The sequence below is a fragment of the Scylla paramamosain genome, chromosome 5 (genome assembly GCF_035594125.1).
Source record: "Scylla paramamosain isolate STU-SP2022 chromosome 5, ASM3559412v1, whole genome shotgun sequence".
NCBI lineage: Eukaryota > Metazoa > Arthropoda > Malacostraca > Decapoda > Portunidae > Scylla > Scylla paramamosain.
Window position 1 is genome coordinate 4694192 of NC_087155.1, and position 12354 is coordinate 4706545.

Sequence of the window (12354 nt, forward strand, 5' to 3'; positions counted from 1 at the left end):
TGGACAAATTCCAGTAAAATGAGAGGACAGTGCTGGAGTTTGTGAGAGAAAGGTATAAAAATAATGAGTTAGGGCTAGAAATAAATGGAGACTATTCTGTTGCAGACATCTTATGAAGAAATATAAGAAAATATCTGAGAGAAAGATCAAAGGATAAATAGGTGGTTTACAATTTAAGTTTATACACACAGAATCAATTCAGACAACTCAATTAACCTCACTGCCCTCCTCAAATTAATTTTTTTTCAGGATTTGCAATTTTCATCAATACATAGTTTCCCTTTGCTTGTGTGTGTGTGTGTGTGTGTGTGTGTGTGTGTGTGTGTGTGTGTGTGTATTTACCTAGTTGTATTTATCTAGCTGTGGTTTACAGGAGGGGAGTAATCTCATAGTATCTCGTCTCTTTATCTATCCAGTTTGGTATTAAAAGCATGGACAGTTACGGCATTGACAATGTCTTCACTGAGTTCATTCCATTTATTCACGCTTCTGTGAGGAAAACTATACTTTTTGATGTCTTCTACAGTTAACTTTCTTCAACTTCTTACTGTGTCCCCTTGTACTCTGTGTCTAAATTTACAAAACATTCTTTGTCCACATTTTCCATACCATATATCATTCTATAGATGTTTATTAAATCTCCTTTCTGTCTCTCTCTCTCTCCTATTTTCAAGGGTAGGAATTTCCAGCATTCTTAATCTCTCTTCATAAGTCGACTTACTCAACTCCGGAACCATATTAGTGACTGCTCTTTGTACCCTTTCTAATTTTATAATGTTCCTCTTTATATGAGGAGACCACACCACTGCCACATATTCCAATCTTGGTCTTATCATGGAAATCAACAACTTTATCATTTTTTCATCTAAATATGAGGATGCCATTCTTATTCTTTTCAACAAATTCATCATCTCTCCAGTAATTTTAACAATCTCTCATATGCTTAATTCTTCTTAAAAATCATCTGATCAGTTTTTCTGTTCCTTCTAGCCCAGCAATATAACTTTCCTGTACTTCCATTTACTACATTACCTTTCCTGGTGTGATTACACTGGCAATAAATTTTCGTGTACATGTTCTTTGGTTGTGTACTGCACTATTTACTTTCCTCACATTATTTGTGTGGAGTTCACTTTTAAAGTTACTGTATTTGCTGGCATATTAAATGCACCTCTGCATAAAAATGCACCCTTATTTTACAAGGATGTTTTGTGGAAAAAAAAAAAATTATTATGTTTCATCATTAAGTTACTGAAAAAAATTATAGTGTCTGTGTGTTTTATGTAAGAGGGCTACTTGCCATGGGCAACAAAAATTTTTAATTAAAAGAAAGACCCACTTAATACCAGTTCCCATAGACGTGTCAGAGAGAGAGAGAGAGAGAGAGAGAGAGAGAGAGAGAGAGAGAGAGAGAGAGAGAGAGAGAGAGAGAGAGAGAGAGAGAGAGAGAGAGAGAGAGAGAGAGAGAGAGAGAGAGAGAGAGAGAGAGAAAGCCCACTTGATGCCAGTTCCCATGTCAAATAGAATAAAAAACAAGATTAGTGTCTTGAAACCTCTTCCTTGAAAGAATTCAAGTCACAGGATGGAGGAAATAATGAAGTAGGGAGTTCCAGAGTTTAACAGAAAAAGGGATGAATGATCGAGAATACTGGTTAACTCTTGCATTAGAGAGGTGGACAGAATAGAGGTGAGAGAAAGAAAATGTCTTGTGTAGCCTGGCTACAGGAAGAGGGGAAGCATGCAGTTACCAATATCAGAGGAGCAGTTAGTGTGAAAATACCAGAAGATAGCAAGAGCTGCAACATTGCGGCAATGAGAGAGGATGAAGACAGTTAGAGAGGAGTTGATAAGACGAAAAGCTTTTAATTCCACCCTCTCTAAAATAGCAGTCTGAGTGAATGCCCCCCCATCCCCCTTCTACATGTGAAGCAAACTCCATACATGGAGAGATAAGGCCCCTGTACAGAGTTAGCCACTGGGGTGTGAGGAGGGAGAGGGTGAAAAAACTGGGTGAGATAACTCAGAATGCCTAACTTCATAGAAGCTGCTTTAGCTGGAGATGAGATGTGAGGTTTCCAGTAAAGGACAGACCGAGGATGCTCAGTATAGAAGTGGGGGACAGTTGAGTGTCATTGAAGAAGAGGGATAGATATCTGGAAGGTTGTGTGAAGTTGATAAATGTAGGAACTGAGTGTTTGAGGCATTGAATATTACTAAGTTTGCTCTGCCCTGAGCAGAAATTTTAGAGAGATCAGAAGTCAGATATTCTTTGGCTTCCTTGCATGAGCAGTTTACTTCCTGAAGGGTTGGATGTCTATGAAAAGACATGAAAAGTGCAGGGAGGTATAATCAGTATAGGAGTGGATAGGACAAGAAGTTTGGTTTAGAAGATCACTGATGAACAATAATTGGTGGGTGACAGAACAGAACCCTAAGGAACACCACTGTTAATAGGTTTAGGAGAACAGTGACTGTCTACCACAATAGCAATAGAATGGTCAGAGAGGAAACTTGAGATGAAGTTACAGTGAGAAGGATAGCAGCCATATGAGGGTAGTTTGGAAATCAAAGCTTTGTGACAGATTCTATCAAAAGCAAAAGTTTCACCAAAATCCCTAAAAGTGTGTATATTTTGTCCTCACATTCGGCGTGATGCAGCGCTGTGGCTGTGTAACATCTAGAACCATGTGTGTGTGTGTGTTCTCTCTCTCTCTCTCTCTCTCTCTCTCTCTCTCTCTCTCTCTCTCTCTCTCTCTCTCTCTCTCTCTCCTCTCTCTCTCTCTCTCTCTCTCTCTCTCTCTCTCTCTCTCTCTCTCTCTCTCTCTCTCTATGTATGTGTGTGTGTGTGTGTGTGTGTGAGGAGTCTAAGCTCATGCTGTCGCATCTTGATACCTACTCTTATCCAGTTTTTCTTTAAAATCATGTATAGTTATTGCATTTACTATTTCTTTTTGCAGTTCATTTCAGACTCCTGAAGTCCTTTGTAGAAAACTGTTCTTCTTAATATCCCTTCTACACACACCCTTCTTTACCTTCTCATGCCTTCTTGTGTTTCTAAAGTCTCTCACCACCAAATCACTCTGGTTCAATTTTTCATAGCCCAACAAAATCCAATACAAAGCAATCAGGTCATCTCTCTTTCTTCTCTCTTCTAAGGTGGGCAGGTTTATTTTCTTTAGTCTCTCTTCATATAATAAGTCTGATAGGGTTCGAGGCAACCTTGTCGCTGCTCGTTGTATCCTCTCTATTTATTTTATGTCCCTTTTAGTGCTGGGAGACCATATCACAGCTGCATATTCCAAATGAAGTCTCATAATTGTCACAGTTAAATTTCTAATCATCTCTTCATCCAGATAATTGAATGCTGCTCTTATGTTTATTACCAGATTATGTTTCCCCTGTCTTCCTTCTTACATCTGGGAACAGCTTCTCATTGACAGTAATTCTAAGGTCTTTCTCTTCACTCTTCACTTTTATTTCCTTATTACCCAATTTATAACTGAAGACTGGCCTCACACAACTATGCCCAAACTTCAACACTCCACATTTTTTACATTAAACTCCATTTTCCAAGTGCCACTCCAATCCCAATCAGATCTTCCTATAAGGCTTCACAATCCTCTGTCCTCTCCACTTTTCTCATCACTTTTGCATCATCAGCAAATAGACTTGTGTAGCTATTCACCCCTTCCATCACATCATTCACATAGATAGCAAACATAACTGGTGCTAGTACTGATTCCAGCAGGACACCATTAATTACCTCTCTCTATGATGACTTCCTAACTTTGGCCACTATTCTCATTTCCCTTCCTCTCAGAAAGTCACTGATCCAATGTAGGAATGCTCTTCTCAGCCCACCAAACATTTCTGATTTCCACAGCAGTCTCTTTGTGGGGCACCTTATCAAAGGCTTTTTCTAAGTCCAAATAAACACAATCTGCCCATCCCTCTCTTTCTTATACTATATCTATGAATCTGGAGTCGAAGCACATTAAATTTGTCGTACACGACCTTCCTTTTCTAAATCTGAATTGTCTGTCTGTTAATCTCTCTCTTTTCCAGATATTCACTCCATCTTTGCTTCACTACACTTGTTAATGACACTGGTTTATAATTAGATGGTTCTTCTTTGCTTCTATTCTTATATACGGAGACTATATCTGGCTTTTTCCAATCTTTGGGCACCACTCCTTCCCTTAATGAAGTTATGATGAGTTTGTAAACCTTGTGTGCAAGTTGATCTATGCATTCCTTCAGCACCCAATCAGATACTCCATCAGATCCCTGTGCCTTCCTCACATCCAAGTCTTCCATCATTATTCTTACCTCATCCACTGTTGCCTCAATCTCACTCAGTCCTTCTACTCTCACATTTGGCATCACTGGTCTATCAAATGTTCCCTCTTCAGTGAAGACACTTTCAAAGTAGTCATTCAAAACCTCTGCAAATTCTGCCTCTTCCTCAACATGAGTACTATTTATTTTCAATTTGTTTCACCCTTTCTTATTCTTCATTTTACCATTCACATACCTATAGAACATCCTTGGTTCATCCTTACATCTGTCCACAATATCTTTTCATAATTATTTATTCTCTCCTTACCTTTGAGTATTCATTTCTCTTCTTTTTATATTTTTCCCATGCCTCAATTGTTTTCCTTTTCTTCCAAGCCAGATTTGTCTTCATCCTTAATTTGTCATATCATTTATCAACCACTCCTGCTTCCTTATCTTTGGGACAAAGCTCCTTACACCCTTATTGTACATGTTCAAAAACTCTCCCCATTCATGTTCTTTTCCAACTGCTTCATCAAATTGATTCCGGTCCAATTGCTCAAAGTAATTCCTCAATTTTCCAAAGTCAGTTGTTCCATAGTTCAATTTTCCTGTTCTGTTGTACTCATTCTTTCATATCTTTCTTCCTCTTAATGTACACTCCATTACTCCATAATCACTTTTACCTATTGGACATTTATGGGTATATCCTTGACAACTTCAGGTGTATTTACCTAGTTGTATTTACCTAATTGTGGTTTATGGGAAGGGAGTAATTCTATAGTATCCCATCTCTATATCTATCCAGTTTGGTCTTAAAAGCATGGACAGTTATGGCACTGATAACGACTTCACTGAGTTCATTCCATTTGTTCACACTTGTGAGGAAAACTATACTTTTTGGATGTCTCTTTTACAGCTAACTTTCTTCAACTTCTTACTGTGTCCCCTTGTACTGTGTTGTCTAAATTTATAAAACATTCTTTGTCCACATTTTTCATACTATTTACATTCTGTAGATGTTTATTAAATGTGTGTGTGTGTGTGTGTGTGTGTGTGTGTGTATGAGAGAGAGAGAGAGAGAGAGAGAGAGAGAGAGAGAGGAGAGAGAGAGAGAGAGGAGAGAGAGAGAGAGAGAGAGAGAGAGAGAGAGAGAGGAGAGAGAGAGAGAGAGAGAGAGAGAGAGAGAGAGAGAGAGAGAAAGAGAGAGAGAGAGAGAATCCTGAGGATTGCAAAGTTGAATGAGACTGACTGAGAATGAAAAAGGATGGAAGGAGCATAAAGGCGAAGAAAATAGATGGAGGAAAAATGAAAAGATGGGACAGGAAAAGAGAATACTTATTTCATAATACTTCCTTTCTTCCTCTAATTCTTCACTCATTTCTCATCCTTGCTATTTATATTTATTCTTTCTACTTTTTCCCCATCCTCCCATTCTCCTTCACCTTTCCTCCACTTCCTTGCCCCATGTACTCTCCTTCCCCAGTTATGTCCCTTCCCTACTTTTTTCTTTTCCTCTCCCTCTTTCGTCTTGTCTCAAACTTCCCTCCCTGTCACCTCCCCTCCCCTTTATCTGTCAGAGAGAGAGAGAGGAGAGAGAGAGAGAGAAGAGAGAGAGGAGAGAGAGAGAGAGAGAGAGAGAGAGAGAGAGAGAGAGAGAGAGAGAGAGAGAGAGAGAGGAGAGAGAGACGAGAGAGAGAGAGAGAGAGAGAGAGAGAGAGAGAAGAGAGAGAGAGAGAGAGAGAGAGAGAGAGAGAGAGAGAGAGAATTATAACTGATAATATTATTAGTAATATTATTAGTGTACTACTGCTTCAACTCCACACCTAGAGGCGAAGGCTTACAGGCCTAGGCATCTGTACTATTGCTGCATCAGACACGCAGTAATTAATGAGAAACTTTTTTCAAGAAAAAAGTGTGTCTAATATTGACATCTCAGATGTAACTTTTTTTTTTAACTTCCAGTTTTAAAAATTTTGTCAACTCGGCTTTTTCACCATCCCATGCTATTATGAAAATACTATTTCATTCCCACTTCCTTTAGTTAAATTAATCATTCTTTGACAATGTAGTGCTCAACTCAAGAAGTGAGGATGTGTGGCTTTAGATTCACAGAATAAGACAGAATAAGGAAAGTTCCATTTCCAGTAACAATAAAAGAACATAGTAGGTGCTACACCTTCACAAACATATTCATATCCATTGCATAAATAACAATTATTCACTTAGGTGTTTTTTTACATCTGAATCCAGTGGTGTTAAAAAAAATGCCATCATAGTATGATCTCAATGGAAATACTACTGAGGGATGTGAAAAGATGGTAGGTATGTACACCTGAGACATCTGGGAAAAACTATATCTTTCTGATATGTTAGTGGAGGAGGAGGGTGAAAATGACTTGGAGAGGGATGAGTCATTAAGGAGACTGTTTGCCAAAATATTAAAAGTTGCTGATTATAAACTGAATTTTTTGTGAGTTCTTCATGTGCTATGAATATTGAAAAGAGATGTTCCATGTCAAGTTTCATATGATTTGCACTCAAAATTACTAGAGAGAGAGAGAGAGAGAGAGAGAGAGAGAGAGAGAGAGAGAGAGAGAGAGAGAGAGAGAGAGAGAGAGAGAGAGAGAGGAGAGAGAGAGAGAGAGAGAGAGAGAGAGAGAGAGAGAGAGAGAGAGAGAGAGAGAGAGAGAGAGAGAGAGAGAGAGAATGTGAAAAGGCAGTGCTATATGATACACTACTGATGAAAATCTCTGATAAACTTGACACAATTTCTGAACAATGTTACTTTTCAGAATCTTGAATTGTTTCCATAATTTCTTTCAATTTATGATATTGTTTCAAATATATTGCTTACTCATATAGTTATCATAAGACTACATAATGTGAAAGATAATGAAATCATTAAGCTATTCCTCTTTAAATGCACAGTTACATGAAAACTGGCAAAATGGTTACAGAATTATTTCAAGAAAAGAAAAAGAAAGGAATTGAGACATCAACAAAAGAACAAAATGTTTCACTGTGAGCTTATATTCTTGGCATTCACATGACATTCTACAGAATCTTGCTTGATGAGGAGGGTGAGCTATTGGTGGTGAGGTGTAAGACAAAAATGAGAGATGGTGGCAGCTGTGACAGTCAAGATAACAGGAAGGTGAACAATGGAATTGTCATACTTCTCCTTTCCTTCTTTTACTTGTCTCACTGGTATTTGACAATTTCCTACACTTTTGGTATATGGAAGTATGATAACAGATCTCTGCATGTTATCTCATTCAGTCTTGCCAGCTACCTTAAATACCCTAGATCAATTGTTCAGGAGAATTGTAAAAGATTAAACAATGGTAGTGGTGATGGAAAACATCCTCTCATCTTTTCTGTGCTGTCTCATTCAACCCTGCAAACACCTTAAATATTCCAAAAATAGTTGCCAGATAGTTTCTGCATGCCAGTGAACAAAGTATGAGAGAGTACTAATTACACATATTTTTGGAAGAAAATGAAAAATTCAGGTATACTAATGTACTGCAACCTAAAGCATGATACATCACTAGATGGGGAGAAAATCACTATAAATTCTTTATAAACATATCTTGAAATGACATTGATGTGTATGGATATGTAGGTATTCTTTCAAATATTTGTTTTCCTTCTTTTTCTATACTTGCTGCAGACAATCCCTTCAGCCTTCCTTTCTAATCATAAATACCATAGTGATGTAAAACAGTAAACTTGACAGCATATACTTTAAAACTGATGTTGAATATTTAATAATTGTCTTTTTAGTAAATAAAATGTGAAACAAATCAAATGTTTGTTTAGGTGCTGAACTTGAAGTCCTTCCAAAATATGAAGTCCACTACTGCACTGTCATTTCCAGGAATTCCTCTGCCCATGACTATGTCAAATCAGGTCTAACACACACAACTCCCTTGTGTGGCAGCTATTTCATACTTCTGAATTAATTTGCATTATTGTGTGCATATTTACTTCTCTAATAAGGTTATACAGTACAATGAATGTACATTTATTTTTTTTATAATAGCAATGAATTTGTACAAATACCACAACACTCGGCAATGTTGGTGTCTGACATTGCCAATAAACTGAGGATGGGTCAGGTCACATGGTCATGGATGACTGCCAATCTACAGGTCATTTCCCTCTCACCATCACCCAAGATACAATTCATCCTTGTGTTACACAAATGAGAGAAGATATTTATAATGTAAATCTAAAGGAAAAAACAAATAAATGAATAGACAGGCAGACAGAGAGTTCTCCAATAATTCATTACACTGTACAGTCTTATCATATAAATGATGAATTTATATAAGATGTAAAATATTAATATTTTTCTTAACACACACAGAGAGAGAGAGAGAGAGAGAGAGAGAGAGAGAGAGAGAGAGAGAGAGAGAGAGAGAGAGAGAGAGAGAGAGAGAGAGAGAGAGAGAGAGAGAGAGAGAGAGAGAGAGAGAGAGAGAGCCCAAATAGACTATATATCCTGGAAGGACCTAGTTTTCTGTTCCACACAAACATGTCATCAAGCTGGACATTAAACAATACTGAATTAATCAATGACCACATCATTTGTTATCACTTCCTTCTAGTTAAGGATATGGAGTGCACTGGGCTACTGTTCCAGATAAATAACACAGTTGTTTGTTTTACACAGTTTCTTCAAAAAAAGAAAAAAAAATAATAATAATAAAAATAAATAAATAAATAAATAAATAAATAAATAAATAAATAGATAAATAAATAAATAAATAATAATAATAACAATAATAATAATAATAATAATAAAATCATACAACTCATTGAGGGAAATCTAATGAAAGAATGAATAAATAAACGAATAAATTTTCCATTGTAGTGCAATAATTTAATTGTAATCATTCATCTTTAAGCCTTGCATTCAATTATGATAATTTATTATAATCTATTATTACTTAAAATGAATACTTTTCTAGTATTTCATGAACATATTTCAAACAATTCAATATTTCATCACCATAACAACACTGTAATACCAGAGGCTCAAAAAGAAACCGAGTGTCATGCCTCGTTTTGGAGCATCATGAAAACCCTGAGAAATTCGGCACCTGGGCCTGAACCCATGGCAGACACTCAAACTTAAGGGTGATTCCAAAATGTTACTAATCATGCCAAGATGATCATGAAGGCCTGAGTGTATTTTGACCTTGACTGTCCCATCACAATATAGATGCCTGGGTATAAAATCAGCTAAGGCAGATTCTATCTTCATCCAAAACTTACGTAACAACTAAGAATGGTGTGAATTATATTACACAAGTAATCATAGTTGTAACATAAATAATGAAAAAAATATAAAAAATAAATAAGAAACATAGTACCATAAACTGAATGAAAAAGCTGCATTGAATCAAATTTCATTACCTCTTCCAACATTTTTTTTTTTGCATGATTAGTTTATGTATAGCCTATTAAAGACAGTTAAATAGCTGAATGAATATCCATATTCTCATTTTCTGCAGTGCATTTTTACAAAGGATATATCTTAAACTTAACTTTCTGAAACTGGGCATACTTTATTTTCATTAGGCAATTTATTATTATTATTATTATTATTATTATTATTATTATTATTATTATCATTATCATTATAATTATTATTATTATTAGCAGTAGTAGTAGTAGTAGTTGTTGTTTTTTTTGTTGTTACAGTAGTAGTAGTAGTAGTAGTAGGAAAAAATCTATGATATATCTAAACTATATGGGCTGTATTCCATTAAGGGACCTGAGTGTAAATGTAGAAAACTTTAGGTTACATTCATCTCAGTGACTAACAAGCTTGCTATCTTTTGGTATAAAATGTCCATATACAAAAATCATCAAGCTGATTCTCTCTCTCTCTCTCTCTCTCTCTCTCTCTCTCTCTCTCTCTCTCTCTCTCTCTCTCTCTCTCTCTCTCTCTCTCTCTCTCTCTCTCTCTCTCTGTTTTGAACAGGTTTCCTTCAGTTCCTTTTGTAACTCAGTATAAAAATGTTATGTATATGTTTACATCCAAGTTTTGATGCAGTGCATCAAATGGGTGTAGAGACTTTGGTATGACTTATAACAGCAAGTTAGGAATTAAGTTTGTAAGGCAAAATCAAGCAATTCACTTTCAATATCATACGAAAAATCTGCTGCATATCTATCAACTAATTCATATTTTATACAACTCATCCTCCTTACACATGCTATGTGATACTCAAGAAAGAATGAAAGAGAGAAATAAAGGGCAAAAATATAGAAAAGTTCTCAAGTATATATAAGATATATGAGCAACTTTTAGGCCACTAAGTATGACACAGTTAACAAAGCTTGCAGATTTCTATAAAATATTTATGTAATTGGAAATGGAATTCAGGGAAGCAATTGAATGGCTGAACAGAAATAATTAAATAAAAAATTAAGACTAACCTGTCAGGTGGTGATTCTCCTGATAACATGATGGCACAACCTGTACTTTCCTTACTCACAAAATATTTGATGTTAATTGGTAATGAACCAAATACTACCATTATGTTGTGTACCCATTCTTCAGAACTAAGGTTCTTTTACCCTATTTGTAGTTGATTACACCCTCATTCTTTCAAACAACTCAGGCACACACACACACACACACACACACACACACACACACACACACACACACACACACACATGCATAAACAATGGGAACCTAAATCTTTACCAGACAACATAAATGTCTTTAACTTTCATAATACATGTACAGCCAAAATGTTCATGTTTTCATTCACTACTAAAAAGTTGCAGCTTGATGGGCTGTTTGAGATTCATCATATAAAACTTTGTATCTAATTTCACTGCTCCTTAGCAGGAGTACCATTTCTACTATGAAAATATAAAATTCACAAAGTCTAGAAGATCTCCACAGCAGAAATTCTGTACTACTTTGCATGAAAGTTGTTCCATATAAGATAAACCCTTAATTCTTCAATATCATATCCACATTCTGCAACTTGATTCCTAGCACTGAAGCCACATCATAAACATGGCTCAAGGGTGGTAATCTTTGGTCCACAATGGTGTATGACTATCTTTCAATCTGATATGGGTCATAAATCTTCTTTACTTACATTGAAGCACCTATACATGAAGGCAAATGGATCTGCAGTGTGTGCTCTTATTAACCAGTGAAAGAAAGTAAAGGAACCAATACCAACCAATACCGAATGCTACACATAACTTAAAAGTGCTGACCCATAGAGGCATACTCCATAATATCAGATATGGAAATGTAATGAAAGAAAAATCCACATCATTTCATATGTTACTTACCCAAATATGTACTCTGCTTTAATTATCAAATAAACTTAATTTTTTTGGAATACTTGCAGCACTATTCATGTCTCTCCTAGGCATGAAAATATCTATAAAACAAAGCTCCTCCTCCTAAACCAAGCACAACAAAGGCAACACAGAGGGAAATTGGTCGCATTATTAACCTCTTTTTTTCATGCCACAGCTCGTTGGCTCGCTGCCGCTCCTGCATAGCCTTGACCTTGGCTGCTGTTGCCACCTTCTGCTCCATTCGTTTACGCCTTCGGACATCACCTTCACTACACCTAGAAAGCAAGAAACCAAATGAATATAAGACTTCATAAACAGAACAATATAAAGTACACCATGGATTTATTTTATCCAGAAGCAATACTAGGATTCACAATTTAGTTATGTTCAACATCCATGAAATAGTGGATTAAAAGTATGGTAATGAATCATGTATCCACACTAATTCAGCTGAAGGTACCCACAAGTGTTAACCAAATAGGCATCTAACAATTTAAAAATCAACCTAAGCTCATTTTCATAAATTCAGATTTATAAAGCAGGAAGTAAGAAGAGGGGGGGAGAAAGATATGCAGACATACTAGTAAGCTGTGCTAATGGCTATGAGGCCAAGGCTATTGATTCTCCCTCCCATCACTAACCTTCCACCTTACTTTCAATGAACTCCATTTGCCACAGTATGGCACATCTTCTTAAGAAAAAAAGTGTATGTACTGTATACTAGTG

General features: G+C 36.3%; 1 protein-coding gene across 3 annotated transcripts in view; it reads right to left on the minus strand.

The window, feature by feature from the left end:
- LOC135100441 (tyrosine-protein phosphatase non-receptor type 1-like) overlaps positions 1–12354 on the minus strand; it is a 171750-nt gene that overhangs the window by 26574 nt on the left and 132822 nt on the right. For 2 of the 3 annotated variants that reach the window (XR_010268711.1, XM_064003331.1), the window contains one exon: positions 11784–11903. Coding sequence is in view for 1 of the 3 variants with exons in the window: in XM_064003331.1 (XP_063859401.1) it covers positions 11784–11903 (120 nt within the window). In the remaining 2 variants the exon portion in view is untranslated. Of the gene's footprint in view, positions 1–7293; positions 11904–12354 lie in introns of those variants that run through there. The other variant, XM_064003332.1, reaches the window with a different exon arrangement.